Source organism: Pelodiscus sinensis, chromosome 10 (assembly GCF_049634645.1).
Source record: "Pelodiscus sinensis isolate JC-2024 chromosome 10, ASM4963464v1, whole genome shotgun sequence".
In the NCBI taxonomy this organism is placed as follows: Eukaryota; Metazoa; Chordata; order Testudines; family Trionychidae; genus Pelodiscus; species Pelodiscus sinensis.
In genome coordinates, this window is record NC_134720.1 from 7,430,801 (window position 1) to 7,451,145 (window position 20,345).

The following is a 20,345-nucleotide window of genomic DNA, read 5'->3' on the forward strand; positions in this document are numbered from 1 at the left end:
GCAGGATGACGAAGACCACGACCCGCTGGGTCTCCGGGTTCATGTTGCAGCGGAGGAAGGTGTGAAGCGCGCTCCATCTATACCGGCTCCGCTCGGGCCCCTTCGCCATGGCCCGCCGCGCCCCCGGGCAGGAGCGGCGCGTTAGGCGGGCGCGGGGGGTGCCGGCGGGAGCGGCCGGGCGGGGACACGGGGGTGCGCGCCGCGCGCCCTCAGGGGGAGCGGTCCGGCCCCGCGCCGGCCATTCTCCGCCCTGCCCGAGACACGGCGCACGTGCCTCACGCCATCCGGCGCCTGCCCGCGCAGCTCGGCACGGCCACGGGCCCGCGCGGCGCTGGCGGACTCCTCCGTGCGGGAGCGCGGCGAGCCCGGCTTGCCAAAGAGCCGCCCAGCGATTGGCTCAGCCCGGTATCCAGGATACATGCAGCCCTAGCAACAAGGGGGGGGGGCTGCTCAGCGCGTGCCCCGGAGGAGAGAAGGCCGGTGGCGCTCCGGCTGCAAGGGCGCTGCGCGCAGATCCGCGCTGGAAAGGCACAGGCACGGCCAAGAGAGGATGGACTTGGGGGACTGGCACTCCGGGAAACTGGGCCCAGTTCCTGCCACAGCCCCGCTCCATGGCCACAGGCACCTCCAGAGCCTCTCTGTGCCTCAGTGCCCCGGCGCTACAATGGGCATAATAATGTTTCGTGGGGTTGCTGTGTCTATTGAGACAGCGGGCTCGGGGAGGCAGGGCACGTGCGCTGCTGCGTGTATGTGCACGTGGGGAAGATTTCAAATCTAGACATTTTAAAAATCAGGAAACCACGTGGGGACTTTTCCCTAAATGCCCCTCAGGCCCCACCCCGGGATTTATTTATTCTTCTTTATATCACAACAGTGCCTGGAGCCCTAATCGAGATCAGCCCCCCCCCCCCCCCCCGCAGTAACAACAAAGAAGAAAAATGCAGGACAATGTAGCACTTTAAAGACCAACAAGATGGTTTATTAGATGATGAGCTTTCGTGGGCCAGACCCACTTCCTCAGGAAAGCTCATCATCTAATAAACCATCTTGTTAGTCTTTAAAGTGCTACATAGTCCTGTATTTTGCTTCAGCTACCCCAGACTAACACGGCTACATTTCTATCACTATTCAAGGAAGAAGAAGAGAGGCATGGGAAGGAGGTGGAGGAGAACACAGTGCTGACAAGCACTCACGTTGCTTCCATTATTGGGAATAACACACAAGTCATCTTTTGTCTTCCAGCCCCAGCGGCAGGTTTGCCCGTGCCTCTGCCGCTTTGCCATTCACTGCTCCAGGTACTGGGCTGTGTATCCATGTCACAATTGAGAACCCATCAGAGGGTGTCAGATCTATGTTGTTGATCTCCATTATTTTTCTTCTGGTGCATTTCAGCAGGATGATCTGCTGGCCTGATGCCAGATTGGAAGAGCAGGGTACTTAGCTGTAACCTGGAGGCTCTTCAAAATGTGCGGTCCCTATTTGGATTCCACACGTGAGTGCACATGCAGGCCAGGCAATGGAATGATTTGTAGCAGTGTCTGTTGATCCATACATGCATTAAGCATTGTCCTCGTGTCTAGGCGAGACTGTAAGGATGCGTCTATGCTGCACCCGGAGCTTGAAATAAGTTACACAATTTGAGCTACGCAAATTGCGTAACTTATTTTGATGTTATTTCACGATAGCTTATTTCAAAATTTTGCACTGTCTACACAGCACTTATTTTGAAATAAATCACTATTCCAAAACATCCCTTGCTCCTCATAGAATGAAGTTTACAGGGACGTTGGAACAGTGAGCCCATTATATTGCGAAGTAACGGGCATGCTCAAGAGACAAGGAATAGCTATTTCAGGATACCTCTGGTACCCCGAAATAGCACTGCAGTGTGCCTCACCCGCAGAAGAGATACTGGAGAGTAAGGTCAAGCAGTTCCCCCTCGGGTCCACGTAGAAGGCCTTGCTTAGTATTATCTGTAAGGGAGTTCTGGGAGCTTGAGAGGTATGTGGCCTGGAGTGCAACATTGTGTTTGATGCACCAGTTCCACAGCTGGATGGACTCTGCCCAAGGAGGTGGGGATTGGGCACTGCCTTGTTGACACAGACCACCGTTGTCAAATTGCTGGATGACAGTTGAATGTGGTGGGATCATATGAGGAAGAGGAACTCCCGGCAACCCAGGCAGATGGCTCTTAATTCCAGAATAGCGATGTGCTTCCTGGCTTCTCATGGTGTCCAGACACCCTGGGTTGTGGGACCATTCATGTGGGCACCCCACCAGCAAGACCATCTATGGTGAGACATGGCATGGGAGCTGTGAACGTTTGGCATGGGAGCTGTGAATGGAGTATCAGCTAGGACCTTATACGAGTTACTGCAAACAACTGCTCAGGTCTGACACTATTACAGGATCACTGCTCTGATGTCTCCAAGGATTCTCATACAGGCTTCTCATCTGCTAGCCCTCCTGCTCAGGAGCATGTGAAACTTGAAGGACATAGTAAGGCGAGGTGGACTGCAGACCGTCAGACCGGGACAGAGTTGATGATTACTTTATACCATGTGAAGAGCTACTTGGCTGATGCCCACTCTAGATACAACAAAGGAAATGCTTCTATTAGAGGAAATGCTGGAGATTATATCAGATGCTTCAATTGGTTGGCAGAGCCCTCAGGTCTGCAATCTGGAGGTCATGTTCAATATTGTGCTGCTGTATAGACATCCTGGCTGGAGCGGTGGCCATTTTTCATCTAGATTTGGACAAAGAATGCTGCCTTTGGGGTGTACAGTGGGTTGCTGCCCTTGACACAATTATTCCTGCCTTCCGCTCCTCAAGACTATGTTACTTGCAACAAGCATGGCATGGACCCTTGAACCTCAGCCAGAATAGGATATGGCTGCCTGTTTATCACACCTCACTTCTCATAACAAGCACATTACCACTGAACTCCAAATTTTCTTTATTGTGTAACTCATTTGGACCTTTAGGGTATGTCTAGACTACATGCCTCTGTCGTCAGAGGCATGTAGATTAGGTTACCCAGCATAGGGAAATGAAGCCGCGATTTAAATAATCCGGCGCAGGTATACCTTGTGAAACCAGGTTTACCTGCACCGGTCGACAAAGGCTTCCTTCTAGACTGCCCCGATCTACCGACAAACAGCTGATCATCAACTGGTCGGCAAAGCGTGGCAGCCATTTTAATTTAAATGAAGCCGCAATTATGCCGGGTAGCCTAATCTACATGCCTCTGACGACAGAGGCATGTAAGAGAGAGAGAGAGAGAGAGAGAGAGTGTGAGTGTGAGAGAGAGAGAGAGAGAGAGAGAGTGTGTGTGTGTGTGTGTGTGTGTGTGTGTGTGTGTGTGTGTGTGTGTGTGTGTGTGTGTGTGTGAGAGAGAGAGAGAGAGAGAGAGAGACAGAGAGAGCAGATTAGCTGGAGTTACGGAGCCCATTTCATGAAGGGTCTTCAGCTCCGGAACTTGCTCTCCTACTTGCTTTGCTGACCTTCAGGACAGCCTGCAAAGCATATCCATTCCTGCAGACTTTTGATGAGGGGATTAGTGTTGGCCACAAGTGAGATGAGGGGACTGAACCTTATGCGTGGTGACGGGAGAACTTTTGGGGCGGCTAGGCCAGGTGGATAGGAGGATGGTTATATATTACTAACACATTTACCTGGTGTTGCTTGGTTTAGGGCAGGGGGTTGTATGTGTGTGTAGGGTGGGTAGGTCTGTAGGGTAGGGGAGCCCCCCCACCTACCAAGATTCGAGCCAGGGCTGCTTGCTCTTCCCCTTCCTGTCCCTTTCCGGGAGCGAGGGCAAAGTGCACAGTGTGTCTGCCACCTGCGCTCCCCAGCTAGAGTGAGGAATCCAGCAAATGGTGCACTTTCCCCTCACTCCCTGATGAAGGGGAACAGGCAGCAATGTCCCTGTACAAATCTGGGCGTGAGGGAGGATCTTCAGCCTCCCCCCCCCCATCCTCTCTAAAGGGTGCCTGAGGCAGAGAGGCTTGGGGTGGGGCAGTCCCAGAAGGGGGGGAGACCGTGTCCCCAGCACTTTTTCACCTGACTGGTGATTCTGTCTCTTTTTTTGTTTGGTTTCAGGAAACGCAGTCCCACTCCAGGCACATCCCATTGTCCTGGCACAACCAAACCCTGACCTTGCTTTCAGTTATGGTAAGAGGAAGCTGTATACTGAATTTGGTGGTCCTCGCTCTTACCGTTTGGGAGGAGTTCTTGAACAAATGGACAGTCAGACAAACTCTCTCAAATATATACTAGATTAGCAGACTTACCCGGCGTTGCTTGGGTCCTTCAGGGCAGGGGGTTGGGAGTGTGGAGGAAGCAGGAGTTAGGGTTGGTGGGTGAGGAGGGACTCAGGGCAAGAGGTGGGGGTGCAGGAGTCAGATCAGGCGAGGGGGCTCAGGGCAAGGGATTGGGAGGGCTGGGGAGAAAGGGGTGCAGGACTCAGGGGAAGGAGTGGGGGTGGCTAGAGGATTCTCCCCAGGGCCAGCCTGGAGCAGCAGGATCCATGTGGCACAGTCCCTGGGGATGGCCAGGGCAGCTGTTTTCTGCTGCAAGCCTGGATCACGGAGGCTGTGCTGCCCCAGCTTCTGCTTCCTGGGGCTGGGGCACGTGAACAAAGGGATTCACGGACAGATAGCCAGCCAGCCAGACACACATTTCTAACATATACAGTAAGAAGATTATAGATGGTACCTACAGCTTTAGCCAGGGACCTGACTCAACTTAAAATAACTAAACAGCAAATAAACTAGTGACTGATGAAAACCCAAGGAGCACTGACAGTGACTGAGACTGAAACACACCTCAGAGCTGTCTGATGGGCTGCAGGAATGTCAAAAAGAGCCAAAGCGACGAGGATTCAGACTAACACGGCTACCCCTCTGATAAAAAGAGCCAAGTCCTCTCTGGGCTCTTTGAATGCTCACATTGCTCAGGAAATCTCTGCTTTGCAATATTTGCGTAGTGTCAGCATTGGAGGCATTCTTCCTCTTCCGCTGCTCTCATGACATTTCTTGAAAACATGAAATATCTGGGAGAGCAACAAGATGCAAGCTCAAGAGAAGACTTTCCCTACTTAAAATTCTGTGGCAGAAAACTACATTTTGCACACAGCTCTTATCCCAACAGAACTCAGAATATCCTCACCCAAGAGCATCTGTCATGCCTCTCACTTTCTGTTACAACCCTACTGCAGCAAGATGGAATGCAGAAGAGCCAGACAGCATGTATTTAAGGTTTGTACGTCTCTAAGCACCAAACAACCACCTTGCTGGCCTTATAGCGGATACTCTGACTGTGAAGGTTTGAAAGGCATTGATTGTGATCCATCCTTTGTTTCTATTACCTTGGCAGGTCGTACAAACCATCCAACATTTCTCGATCAGTAGAATTTGTACCTGGAAATAATTTCCATGGCAACTCACACGGTTTCCCTGCTGCAAACAGCTAACATACAACCACTCAGCTATTAACTATTATTTTGTGCAGTTTTTGTTATAGACGTTAGATCTGGTTCTTCCTCATCACTGACCAGACACATGCCTATATGGTAGGTGTTAACACTGCCACAGGAAATGACTTAGGGCATTAGCTTGCAATCTGGTGTACTCTAAAATCCTACTCTTCTGATGTTCACCAAAATGGCACATTTTAAGTGAGCAGTGCAGAATATTCACGAAAAATAATTCTCAATAGCAATAATTCCATCCGAGAATATATGTGTTTCACCAAGTCAGGGAACAGGAACATACAAAGTGATTGATGTGTCCACTCAAAACAGCTCAGATTGTGAATACTGAGCAATCCCACTAACCCGATTACACACAAGTTGCAAACCAACCTGTATTTGCGGAAAATATTCAGTGACTAAAACGTCAAACAAATACATTTAAAAAAAACCGGAAATCTGTTACTGGTAATGTGTGAACAGAAAGTAAAAAAATAATGCAATCAATCTTTGCTAATTATTCCTTCAACTCTTAATTGTTGCTCTGTACACATAGTGTGGTGTCAGCCTTTGAAGATTTGGCTCCATATTCCTTTTCGTAAGGCCTGTTAGTCAGATGTAATGAACAATCAAAACCACTTGCCTTCACATGAAAGAGAGATTTTCAACATTGTCTCAGCTGCATTGGGACATAAAAAAGCAGCTGTATATAAATATGAAAAATTAATAACTGCAATAAATAGCACAGGTGCTGCTGCAGAAAAGGGGATTAAATAACATTCTTATTGGTCTTCTACTGAACCATGAAGAGAAAAAGCATGTGAGGCAAATTGCAAATCCAATGAATAAAACAGTGCAATAAGAACAAATATTGGAGTCAGAATGCCTTTGCTTTTATCCACAACAGAGTTAGAAGAGGAAAAAAGCGGGGTAGTTCTGTACAGGATGCTGCACCAGAAGTCTTTCCTCTATACCTCTTAGCACAAACAGTTCAGTCTAGAAAGACAAACAAAGACATTTGCAGCCTAGAGTCTCAGATCAGCGTTTAATTTGTGACGGGGCTTATTGGCCATGAGTCCCAGGGATGTTAGATATAGTATAATTGAATAGTCGTGTAACCGCATGAACTCTTAGTGGTTACATGACTATTTGATAGTCACTGGGGGAGGGGCCAGTAGCCAATGTGATCTGGCCCCACTCCTGGGGAGCCCCCTGCCATCCCGCGCTGCTGCCTCTGTATCCGAGGCAACAGCGCAGGGTGCCAGGAGGGAGCTCCCCCCACACAGACCAGCTTCCTGCCACCCTGTGCTGCTGCCTCTGATACAGGGGCAGCAGCACAGGGTAGCAGAAGCCTGTGTCCACGGGGGTCTGAGCTTCACATGGACACGAGCTGCTCCCTCGATAGGGGCAGCAGCCTGGGGGGGGGGGGGGTGGGTGCACCCCTGAGTTGGTGCTGAGGGGAAATGGCTTTTAATCTGGCTCCTGCCTGCCTCCCTCACCCTCCATGATGCTGTCTCTCTATCAGAGGCAGCATCAGGGGACAGGGGGGAGGTGGATCCCATGCTCATGGAGAGCCTGTTTAAAGTCAACTCCTCATAGGCACCACCTCCTGCCACCCCCCCCCCCCCCCCCGCTCCCACTGCCTCTGATACAGCAGAGTGCTGATACAGTGCGTATCGGTTAATCATGGAGGCATCCGTACCCCAGATACCTCAAGCTTGCTGCATCAGGTTTTATGGGTACATAAAACATTCAAGCCATAATGCTCCACCTCCACTCACATGTCATTCAGCTGCCACAGAACATGCCTGGAGCACAGCTGTGCTACTTGCATGGCACTTGAGCCTCACTGCCCGGACATCTCTTGCTTGAGCTCCTACACCTCTTGCATTACACATTAAGCACTCCCTTAGATCAGTGGTTCTCCACCAGGGTACTGCGTTCTACTGGGGATATGCAGAGGTCTTTCAGGGGGGACATCAGCTCATCTCGATAATCACCTAATTTCACAACATGCTACATAAAATGCACTAGCAAATTTCAACACGTTTTTACTCTGCTCAGTAGTCTATATACTAAAATGTAAGTACAATATTTATATTGAAATCAATTTTATAATTATATAGTACAAATGAGAAACTAAGCAATTTTTCAGTGCCAGTGTGTTGTGACATGTCTGTAGTTTTATGTCTGATTTTATACACAAGTAGCTTTTAAGTGAGGTGGAACCTAGAGGTATGCAAGGAGTATGGGAGTCTGGAAAGGTTGAGAGTCACTGCTTTAGAAGATGTAATTTAGATTAACACTGCTGAAGTAAATCAAGCCAAGGCAATTTGACATCAGCTGAGGACTTGGCCCAGCACATAAATAGCACAAAGGCCAGATAATGATTGAGGACAGAAGATAAACTCCTAGGTGTCATGCAAGATACCACAGTAAAGTGAATTTCTAGAATTAGCTATAAAATGGGAGAAAGCATCAAGAAAATGGAAGCAGAAAAATTGAGGCTCTCATATAAATTCCATTGACTTTTCATATACTTAATTTGGGGTTAGTTTGAGCTATTTGTACTTCAGGTATTACATATAACTTGTGAGCTACAAATCATCAGATGAAACAGGCTGTGTAATTTATTAACAATGAATTAAAAATAAAATACATAACAATAACTATATTTAAATAATATTAAGGTAGCAATGCCATACACTCACTGTAAAGAAATGCTAGAATTAAGGGCTTGTGTACACAATCAATCATGGCAAGCTGGGGTGTGACTTTAGCAGTAGCCTGCTACGGACTAATTGTGCAGACCCTGCTAATGGGCAATAACAGTTCATTAATGGGCTTTGATCTAGTCCTCTTTCTGAAAACAGAGACTTATAATAGAAAGTGTCAGGCAACCTTAATCATAGGCGGTGTTACCTATAGACCCTGTAATAAAGGTAATATGTTTCTTTGTTTCAGGTATGTTGATCAATGCATAAGGCTAGATACTGGGAAAAGTGCAACTGAGATTTTTGCCTGTGCTGACTTAGCTCTCAGGGCTCAATGTAGCTAGCAGTAACTAGTGCTTCACAACTGAGCCAGGGCCTCAAAGTGTCAGAATGGAAAAAGTTGAGCTGTTAAAACGGCACATGATCTAACATTTCCATAATAGAAAACAATGTTTATAGGTTCTGAGTGCCCTCTGAAGTTTACAGACTGTAATGTTCCATGACCCACTGTGTTACTAGTACACCGTGAGAGAGTTGTTTCTCATCAGTCTTGACAGAGCACGGCATGTTTCTCTAGCTAGTGTGACATGGCATAATTCAGTTTCTACTGCCCAGTACGGCACTGAATGGTTTGCAGGTGTTCTACCATCAATATATTACAGATGGCTCCATTTCTAGAATGCTAGGAGATGGTCAAGGTACCATAGGTCTGAGGATTTCTCTGTCTGACCAACAGATTTAGAGATTGTTGTATGGGGTGGTGTGTATGGACATTCAGTCATTTTAACCGTGTCATTATAACTGAAACCTGCAAAAATTAAAGGTTTCCAGTGACATTTCCATACTTTTGTTCCACCTCTCTGCCTCAAAATGGAACACTTTCTTAAAGTATCAGCAACACCAGCCCCCTTCCCCAATAATTTATTCAAGGTTGGAGGAAGGTGCAATACTTCCATGTTGGAGCACTTCTCAACAGGGACTCTCTCTTATATGAAGAAAAAAAATCTTAACTGGGGATAATTTAGAAGCCAGAATCAGTTCTGAAGCAGAACTTTCACTTTCAGACTTTGAACTTAGAAAGTGCTCAAAGTTCTTCTAAGGAATAATTCTTGCCCTCCATCTCTTCATCACCCTTCCCCTCCCCCGATTATATAAGGCTTCTCAAGCATGCAATTTAGTTTTGTGATGTTCAGCATATGTAAATGACACCACCTAGTATAAAGGATAAGCATTTGTGTTCCTCTTTCCTTTACATTGTGGCTGTGTCTACATTGGCACCCCTTTCCGGAAAAGGGATGCTAATGTAGACTTCGGAATTGCAAATTCCGCGGGGGATTTAAATATCCTGCACTAGTTAGGCCTCAGCTGGAGTACTGTGTCCAGTTCTGGGCGCCACATTTCAAGAAAGATGTGGAGAAATTGGAAAGGGTACAGAGAAGAGCGACAAGAATGATTAAAGGTTTAGAGAACATGACCTATGAAGCCAGGCTTCATGAACTGGGCTTGTTTAGTTTGGAAAAAAGAAGATTAAGGGGGGACATGATAGCGGTTTTCAAATATCTAAAAGGGTGTCACAAGGAGGAAGGCGAAAATTTGTTCCTCTTGGTTTCTGAGGACAGGACAAGGAGTAATGGGCTTAAAGTGCAGCAGGGGAGGTTTAGATTGGACATTAGGAAAAAATTCCTAACTGTCAGGGTGGTCAAATATTGGAATAAATTGCCAAGGGAGGTGGTGGAATCTCCCTCTCTGGAGATATTTAAGAACAGGTTAGATAGACATCTGTCAGGGATGGTGTAGACGGAGCTTGATCCTGCCTTGAGGGCGGGGGGCTGGACTCGATGACCTCTCGAGGTCCCTTTCAGTCCTATTATTCTATGATTCTATGATTCTATGATTTGCATTTACACGGCCGCCGCTTTTTTCCGGCTTGGGGATAAGCCGGAGAAAAGAGCCAGTCTAGACGTGATTCTCTGGAAAGTAAGCCCTTTTCCGGAGGATCTCTTATTCCTACTTTCAGCGGAGCACTTAATTCGAACTAGGTAAACCTCATTCTACGAGGACTAACGCCTAGTTCGAATTTCAAGTAGGAATAAGAGATCCTCCGGAAAAGGGCTTCTCAGTCACAAAGCGAGGAAAAAATAATCTCAGAATTTTTCTGCCAGTGAAACCATCCCAAGGCACATTTGGGATAGAAAAGTTGGTAAGAAAACCAATTTGTTCCAGATAAACGCTCTCCTGCTTCCATGCCAATACCTATGTTTAGAACTGCCTGCCTTAGCATTCACCACTTGCTTTCCCAATCTTTCAAGTCACGTCCAAAATGCCATCTCTTCAGGGAGTCCCTATGCATGAGCAGCAGGTTTGTATAATTTTTGGTGGTGCCCCATTAGCCACGCCTCCTGCCCCCCATTAACCCCGCCCCGCCCCTCCATTAGTCACACCTCTGGAGGTAACATGCTCGGGGCAAGATGGACACATGACCAGAAGTAAAAAGTGTCATGTCACCCCTCTCGAAGGGCTTTTCCCACCAACCTCCTTCCAACAGGGATTAGTTGGCCCCCGCCAAACCCCCCACATGCAACTATCCTGTGGATAACCCAGTGTGTGTGACTAACTCGGGGGCAGAGAGCTGGGGGAAGTGTTCCCTCTAAGGCTATGTCTACACTCGCGGAATCTTGCACAAGTACAGCCGTTCTTGTGCAAGAACCCACAGAGCATCCACACTGCCCACCTGCTCTAGGGCGTCTTGCACAAGAGCTACGCTCTTTTCTAACAGGCGTAAGCTCTCTTGCGCAAGAGGGAAGTGTGGACGCTTGGCAGGGATTTCTTGCGCAAGAAACCCCTATGGCTAAAATGGCCATCGGAGCTTTCTTGGGCAAGAGAGCGTCCACACTGCCATGGATGCTCTTGTGCAAAAGCACAGCTCGCACATGGCAGTGTGGACGTGTTCTTGCACAAGTTCTTGCACAAGAAGTTCTTGCGCAAGAAAACGCCAGTGTAGACATAGCCTAAGAGTTTCCTCCCATGACCAGAATGAATTTTGTGGTATACTGAGTTCATGTGGCTTGTTTGGATGTGCCACTGTGGCACCCAAGTTATTAATAAATATTTTGAAACCTTTACCTTTTCTCTCTGCTGCCATGTCTCCTCCCCTTGTTCCATCAGCTCCCCTGGTGCCTTCTGCCCCCCAACTCCTCACCCTCCTTTGCTGTCCTGACTCCTGCCCTTCTCACTGCCCTCAGCCCTCCTGCAACCTGCCGCCCTCCACCAGCCCTTCTCTCCCCCCTGTGCCCACTCCTCCAGTAGCCCTACTCTGATCATGTGAGCTACCCCTCCTCATCCCCTCTCCTAACACCTCCCTCCATGCACCTGCCCTTCCTCTCTCCTTTGGTGCTGGTCCCTCCCCTGCAGGTGTCTGCCCTTCTGCTTCACCCCCAGAATCCCCTGGCACCTGCACCTTCCCTTACTCCTGCACCCTCCTGGTGCCTCCCCCTTCCCTCACTGCCCCTACCCCCTTTGCCCTTTTTCCCTGATGCCCACCCCCTCACCACTCTCTGCCCCCATTTCCCTCATGCCCCTGTGCCCTCACACATGACTTGCTCCATCCTGGCCTTCCTCATGCCCACCCCTTCTTTCAAGCCTTCTCCCAGCACCTACCCCTCCTCCCTCTAGCTCCCAATGCCCTTACCCTCTCCCCTCCCAGCATCACCCTGTCCCCCTCCCACTGACACCTCCCCTCCTGCCCTTTTCCTCATTGTCTGCACTTGGCCCCCTTGCATTTGTCTCTCCTCTACCCTGTCCCTTTGGTGCCTTCCCCTTTCTTCCCTCTCCCCCTCCACACAAGCCCCTTCCTCTCCCAGCCCTCCCCTACCTTCTGCCTTCCACTTTGCGGGGCTGGAGTCTGCACTCTGCCCCAGAAGTCTCCGAACTCCGAACCCACAACTCAGCCACACGGCGCCAGCAGTTTTAAAGTCCTGGGCCAGGTGGTGACGTCACATCACGCCCAGGCGTCTCCCCACCCACCTGTTTGAGCACGCAGCGCATGGCAGTAGCAGCCAGCAAGGGGGAGCTGATTGAAGGTTGCGCACTGCAGGGACGGGACAGGGCTGGAGCCGGAGCCGGTGCCAGGGCCGGGGCCGGGGAAGAGACACTCTGGGGCCGGGGCCGGGGCCGGGGCCGGGGGAGAGACGCTCTGTGGCTGGGGTCCGCTCCAAGCAGGACCGGGGGAGAGACCCAGCTCCAAATATTGGTGGAGCAGGGCCCCCGGCTCTAAATATTGCTGGAGCATGGGCATCATGAGCCCATATAACTCGCCGCCCATGTCCCTATGTGCAGAAACATCCAACCCTCTTGTGCCCCTGCAGTGGGGCAGAGTGGCTGCCCACTGACCCAGAGTGGGAGGAGCCCCTAGCGGAGCTCTGGTGGGCAGCACCCAGCCCCAGCACCCTACCTGACCGGAAGCCAGGGGGCTCAACTCAGACTATAAAAGGCCAGCCTGAAAGACCAGTACAGCCCTAGCCACCAGAGCAACCAGAGGCCTCACCTGCACTCCCAAGCCGGGAGCTGGACCTGCGGGAAGCTGATGACTGGCTCAGGCCACTGGGGCCCCAGTTGCATTGCGACTTGAAGGAACTCTTTACCTGGCCAGAGGTGCCAAACCTGGAGAGCACAGCAGACTGGCGCAGAAGCCGGGTATGTGCCGAGGGGCAGATGGAAGCAGCCCAGGGAGAGACGCTGGTAGTTTGCCTGAGCAAGGGTCAGTGTGTTGTGGTGAGGATCCCCGCTGACCCAGCAGCAGACAGCTCTACTGCTGTTAGGGCCCTAGGCTGGGACACAGTGGAGTGGATGGGCCTGCATCCCCCTTCCCCGCCATCCCACTCCTGGGTGACAGTATCCCCCCTCAGCTGTTCCTGAACAGCAGCCTGTATCTCCTGGACCCCCGCATGAGCAAGGGACCCAGCCATGGGTGCTGCATTTGGGACCACTACTGTGAACTGTTTGGCTGTTTTCTTCCTCGGCCTAGTGACTGCTACTGAGAGCTGTTTATTTGCTGCCCCACCCTGAACCAAGGCCAGGCCGAGAACTGTCGGTTACTGACTGCGGTCTGTGTCTGGGAACTAACATAAGGCTAAAGCCAAGCATAGCTAATTCCCCGAAGAACTAAGTGAGTGGGTAGCGGGGCGGAGCAGCTGCCCACTGACCCAGAGCAGCACCCGACTGGGCCACAGCTCCCCATAGCCATCGCATGAACTTAGTGAACTGGGCAACCCATTCTACTCTACTAACTTAGTAATGGCATAATATGGGTGCAGCTATATCAACAATAAATTGGGAGCCAGCTTTGCCTATTGCCCAACTGGGACACTATCCCAGTACTGCTCACCTAACTATGGTTATATTTTGTTCCGAGTTAGACAAGGCCAAACTCTTTGTGCTTTCTTAGGTGTTATGCTGGTGCAGAGCAGTGTGAACACATATTGGTTCCAAACCACAACTTGCTACGGCACAGCTGAAGGGGTAAGGTTGGGCAGCCACTGCACACGTGGGAGTCTTTGCTACAGAATGCACCAACCCAAATCAGCATTCCCAGCCCATGTTGGGGAATAAACTAGAGGTGTATATGGAAAATGAAAATGAAATTTTAAAATGGAAGTCGATTAAAGTCTTAACTTTGAAGGAGCTACCATCCTTCTAGAGCACTAATAAGAATTTTGAGCAATCAACAAACCAGTTTTCCAATTCTGTTACTGTGGCAATGGTGAGATAAAATGTTGTGGAGAGTTCCATATTACCGAGTTTGACAAGCCTATAGAAATATTGAATATAATACAGACAGACTGCAAGATGTTTTGGCATAAATAGCCTTTGGAATTAAAAATCTGTGGATTTTCTCCCCAAAGGGAAAAAAAAGTATTCTGTGCTCCGGTTCTCATCCCCAGCCCCTTCGCCGCAAGCCGGAAATGCAGAAGGTGAGACCAGTATCCCTAGTACTCACATTGTCATTGACACGCATAACAAGGCTGTCATAACCTTTACAAGTTAATAGCTCATGTGAGATGGACATAAACATTCCAAAAGACATTGTTCTCTCGGGTGTTTATTCGGGTGTGACTTTTTATGCTTGTTTTCCAAACACAGACAGAGATCTGCGGGTTTTGTTTCAGCCCCCATTAGATTACCCTGACCACATGCTCCGAGTGTTCTTATTCTCTTGCTGCTCAGATGATTCAAGTCTGCTTCTCCCATTAGACTGTCTGGGGAAGGAGGTGGAGAAAAAACAGCCCCTTTTGTGTTACATTAGAGTCAGCAGGCCAGCACGGAGTTTATCACCATAAATCACTAATTCTTTATCTAGCTACTTAGATGGCCCCCCTCACTGCCGAAATATCTCAGCAGCTTCTATGAGTTAATAACTAGACAGAGAGAAGTGTCGTTTTCCCTGCCACCAAGGTTAGCCAAAAATGAATCAGAGAAACCGAGGAGGCTATTGAGGAAAAGCCTGAGTGCTGCTCGATTCCAAACTTCCTATGTCATTAAAATGAAAGCAGTGATTGGGTGGAATTAAGGACGGTTTGTGGTATATGTATAAAGAAATCTTATATACATGCATACACACACAGGGCAAAATCTTTGGTATGACTGGAGTGGTACAAAGAAACCCTAAGCCTGCCCTAAAGAGGCTGATGTCGCTAATTGTCAACTCGCACAAAGCCAGCATAGTCTGCTTTACATCGTCCACTCGTCTCTTGTTGTAGAGATGTGATGGGCACAGCCAAGGATCAGGCCCATTCTATAGACACTATGAAGGATTTACAGATCCTGCAACTTTAAAAAATTAAATGCAAAAGTCCCTCTGATGCAATACTGAAAGTTTACACATTGCAGAATCCCTCCCTCACACACAAATCTGAAAATGCAAAGAGTGTTTACAACACGATGCTGCAAACGTGCATGCATGTGCTTCGCTTTAAGCCTACGTGTGGTCCCAGTGATTTCAGTGGAACTGCTCACATGCGTAAAGTGAATCATATGCCCACATCTGTACTGGAACTTGGATTACAGGGATCTTCAGGGAAGAGAGTGTCTATTTCTTGCCCTTTACAGCACTGAGCACTATTGTTGGCTAACAAATAAATAATTGGGGCTTCCAAACCATAGTCGTCCTTGTTCAAATCATGGCCACAGTAACATGTAGGATCTGCAAAAAGGGATGTGAGCCAGCAGAAGAGGGGAGGGAGGGCATTTGTTATCCGGCTACATTTGCTGCAGAGTCTGCCTATCAGTTGGGAGACCAATATACTCACACGAAGACGTAAAAGAGGCAATAAATCATCTCTCCTAGACTATATGTACAACTACAGTGTATCACTTCCAAAAGATTAATCTATCTAATTATGGAAGTTGTGGCTGGAAGTTTGGTCAGGCAATTTCTTTCCCAAATTATTTTGTACCCTTGAGATTGATTATATCCTTCTGAGCCAGAACATTACACGGAGACTTATTTTTCCCCAGATTGTTTGCTTATGAAGTGAATGTCATATGTATATTAAACAAAATATCTTTAGGATTCTAGATGTATGATTCTTAAATGCTATCGACATCTAAATGCTCTCTGTACATCTAACAATGTTAAATTCTCATTTGAGCTCATTTGGTGGATGTTAATATTTGTTAAAAGCTTATTTCTTGAATTATTTGGTGGCAAGGAAGATGAAGAGAAGCGAGCGAGAACAGTGAGGTGCCAAATGAGGAAAGGAAGTGGTATGGACTGATTATGAATATCGATAATGCATTTAGTAATGGTGTTACACTGCTGAAACCCATGGAATACATTTCATTCTTTTTCTGCTTATTTAAAGATGGCTAAGAATGAGAATATCTGCAAGGAAACTGGCCTGGTTTTCTTCCCCTAGCCTAGACCAATGAAAACTAGTGGGGAGGGAGAATAAAGCAGGGAAAACTTGGAAAAGTTTATTAAATTATATATTTTAGTTTTTAACTTGCAAATCCCCCAAGGCTATTACAGAAAACCTGTAAGATCTGCCTGGCAATTTTTTTAATAGAGGCCATAGGCTTTGATGCACCACTAAAATGCATCAAGGTAGCTGGGAATCATGATGGTTGATGCTAGAAATGTCCATTCTAAATTTTCAGGTATTTGTCCATTTAAAATCCCAGCATTAGAAATTAGTATTCCATCATACTATGCAATTCCAGATGGCGCACACAGGAAGGCACTTTGCCAGCGCTAACTGATGCTAAATGATGGAATCATTAATCATCACATCCAGTGGACAAGGTAAATAATGTGCTATCTGTTCTTGGGCCAACAAAGAAGTTGTAATATACAAGCTTACAGGGTACAGGATAATAAACAAATAATCAATGCTTACTGGTTGACCTGGTAAGTCTATGGATCTGAAATGCGAATATATCCAGGTATGGTTCCTGAACTTTGCAAATTACAACTGCTTTGGACAAATCAAAGCACACGAAGTTACATGATGGACAAGCAATTAACAGAGACAATGAACTCTTAATAAAAAAAAAGCTCTTGTCCTCAGTAGTAAAGAATGAGGAAAAGTAAGTACAGAGAATATCGGACATAGAAACAGAACCATTTCCAAGTGACCTAAAATATGTTTCAGAATTTATCACAAGGTGTAAAGATATTTGGGATCCCTATGTTTTTATATTTTATCCTTTTCCTTTAAAAACTCTTCCCTCATCAAGAACGTACATACAAAAAACTATGCTAAAAGAATGTTGTTTAGGTTGCACACACAAGCACTTGAAAAAATTAGGAAATGCAGTAAACTCCTTCCATAGGTCTAAATGTATCCAGTACACATTGTAGAATGCATTTCCTGTGCTGCTAAAGATTTCGCAGGCTACTGGCCAAATACAGCTGAGGTGCCAGTTAAGTGTGGGAGAACCTGTACCGTATCACTTCCAATTACGTTACACAGTGAAGTGGATGTCACAGCACAGGAAACTGAGCAAGAGAATGGTCTTGTGGCAAGTCTTGTGTTATCCTCTCAGTTTTCTCATCTGCACTGCAGCATCAGATGCCTCGGTGCGTCTCTAGAGTCTTTGTGTTTATTTGCTGGTGTAAGAGGAAAATGAATTTGTCGTTCAACGCTGCGGTGGTGGCACAAAGAGACTGTACAGTGGGTGGAAACAGCCCCTGATAAACCACTTCCATTGGGAACCTCCTCAGTGACACAGAGCTACCCCAAAGATGGGCTTGCTCTCGGCGCCCCTTGTAGCAGCTGGGCTCCAATTATTCTTTGCTTCCTGCCATGTGCAGGGGGTTGTGGGAAGCAGAGTGGTGCTAAGGCCTCCACTTTCCCAGTCACGTGGGGACCCTGGTGAAGGAGCATGTGCTACGCTGTTTTTAAAGGTGTTGTAGCTGTTCTTTCTGGGTGTGTCCCTCAACAGCAGCTTGAGGCAGTATGGCTGCGTCTGACACAGGCTCTAGGTGTAGCCACCACCACGGCAGCTGCGGCTGACCCCAGTAAAAGCATAACGCAGGTTTAACCGCATGGGTCTGGGACTCTCTGGTCTGGCACATCCATGGTCTGACAGGATCCCGGATGTTGGTGGACCAGACAGTCCCTCGACCAGACAGCCACTGGGGCTGGTTGGGAGTCAAATGGTGGAGGGGTCGGCAGCCCAAATCCCAGCCTGCAGTCAGGGAGCCGGCAGCTCAGAACCTGGCCTGGGCAGGCAGAGGAGCTGGTCCTATGGCTGGAGAACCAGCAGCCCGGAGCCCAGTTGGGGGGCTGGCAGAAAAAGCAGTCCCAAGACTGAGGAGTCGGCGGCACAGAGCCTGGCTGGAGACCCAGCAAAAGACCCTGTCCCGTGGCCAGGGAGTCTGTGGCCATGGAGCCTGGCCAGGAGGGCAGGGGACAGAAGAGCCACTCCTATGGCTGGGGACCAGCAGTCTGGAGTTCAGCCTGGGGACTGTTGGTCTGCAGGGAGAGCCTGGAGCCCAGTGGCTAGAATGACCTGGGTCTGGCAAACTCCCTTGTTCGGCCCAGTCAGGTACCAGACCAGACAGGTCCAATCTGCACATCGTTTACTGGTGTCCTTCCGTCGTGTGCAGGGTGCAGAGCATTGAACACACTCAGTACAGCAAAACGCATTGTCGTTCATAGGGGGCATGTCCTCAGCTCTTCCAATGCAATGTTTATTAATTCACCCCAAGGAAAGAGCATTCTGCGTATTGTGTAAGTCTCCAGAGCAGCACAATTTTAATGCACTAGACAAGGGCATTGTACTTTAGCAGACAGACAGGTCCTGTGTCCTGACCAATACTCATCATACAACTTAGGCTAAGAAACAATCTAATTTGAGACAAGCAATTAAATCAGTGTCAACACAACAAGAAACCTTTGCTCAAACCACTAATGTGCTGCTTGCTTGGACACAAGCTTGCGCTGAAGGTGAAAAGTTTGAACATGTTTTCAGAACCATCCTTCCAAGGGCTTCAGAATCATCAGTCTTGCCTCACTAAGTATAAAGGCTAACCAGGCTCCAGATCACACCAGGCCTGAAAGTAGTCTGGCCTGTGCTGCTCACTCATACCTGTATGTTTCCTTTCGGCCTAAAAACCCACGAGAAGAGAGGAACAACTCACTGAAGTTACATGCAGCATAGGGAGCTGCGGTTCCATTTTGTATCACAGCAGAAAACCCAAACGGGGGTTTGGGATGATATGCAATTAAATGGCGGCCACAGCAAGAGAATACTGAATATCCTATTGCAATGTTAAATAAAACCCAGAAGCAGCCTCCCATCCGCTTCTTCACAGACCTACAGTTAGAATCATAGAACATTAGAATGGGAAGGGTCCTCGAAAGGTCATCGAGTCCAGTCCCCTGCCTTCATGGCAGGACCAAGCACTGTCTAGATCATCCTTGGCAGATGTCTATCTAACCTGCTCTTAAATATCTCCAGTTATGGAGATTCCAAAACCTCACTAGGCAATTTATTCCAGTGTTTAACCACCCTGACAGCCAGGAAGTTGCTCCCAAGTCCCAACCCAAACCTCCCCTGCTGCAATCCAAGCCCACTGCCTCCCATCCCATCATCACAGGTCAAAGAGAACAACCTCTCTCCCTCCTTCCTGAAACACCTCCCAGATACCCAAAAACTGCCATCCTGTCCCCTTGAGGTTGCAATACCTCATTGATGGCAAGCTGTTCTCCTCCTCCTCCAGGGTGTCCGTAGCGGTGATTGGAACTCCGGAAGTCCTCATACAGATCCTCTTCACTGCCCACGTCATCTGTGAGAGCTGTCTTATCCAGGACCCCATCAGCGATCACTGCAACAAGAAATGAACTGCTTAACAGCATTGGTAGGCAGAGACGTGAATGAAAAGCAGAGCAAAACGATCAGTCATTTGGATTTTAAAACTAAAATATTTTAAAATCTGTTCAAGGCATTTTTCTTCAGCATGACTGAGAGGGGCCATATGATGTCCCTAGAAATCAAGGTTGTCAGTGTACACGGAAAACAGGGACTGCAAAGGCACTAATAATGCAACCCGTTACATGCAGCCCCACAAAAACGGCTAAAATCCAAACGTAAAGGGACTCCCTGGGCTGTAAGAGGAGGTTCACTACGCGGGCCCATTTCAAATTGTATCTCGCTCTGGCTCTGATCCTGCAAAGATTATGAACATGTGTCAATATGACCATTGAGATCTGGGGGGCTACTCCCATGCATTAAATTGAGCACATGCACCAGTGTAGGCAGGATCAAGGTCGAAATGAAGAGCAAAATGAAAAATGAGTGAATAACTCTCCCACCAGTCTCTTCCTAGTTCATCAAGAAGTGCACAGAGTTCGGGAATGTCTACACTACGCAGCCTTTAGCCACGTGGCTGTGAGGACACCGCTCTGTTGCCAGAAGTCACGCCTGCTGACAGAGCACTGTTTACACTCCTGCTGGCCATTGGCAAAGATTAGTCCTTGGGGGTCGAGGCCTTAAGCACCTAAGAGGCAAAAAAGTTTTGTTGCTCAATTGCCAGCATAGACAAACCCTTAGAAAACAAAATAGGGAAGTCAAGGGAATGTCACCTGAGTTTGGATTCAGGCAGACATCCTCTGTGGTTGGAGCAGTTTCATCTTTGCTAATGCTCAACTGGTAAC

General features: G+C 48.2%; 1 protein-coding gene and 1 long non-coding RNA gene across 3 annotated transcripts in view; one reads left to right on the forward strand and one right to left on the reverse strand.

The window, feature by feature from the left end:
• The window catches only part of LOC102450331 (uncharacterized), a 317,538-nt gene that overhangs the window by 44,296 nt on the left and 252,897 nt on the right, over positions 1–20,345 (reverse strand). Inside the window, 1 exon segment of the mRNA XM_006125203.4 lies at positions 19,377–19,516. Coding sequence (XP_006125265.2) covers positions 19,377–19,516 — 140 coding nt within the window.
• Positions 1,141–19,545, forward strand: LOC142830739 (uncharacterized). Of its 2 annotated transcripts, none has more exons than XR_012906190.1 (4): positions 1,141–1,295; positions 1,393–1,492; positions 4,105–4,176; positions 19,412–19,545. It is a non-coding gene; the product is annotated as an uncharacterized LOC142830739 (long non-coding RNA). The 2 variants fall into 2 exon arrangements; XR_012906191.1 differs by lacking the exon at positions 19,412–19,545 and adding an exon at positions 4,991–5,936.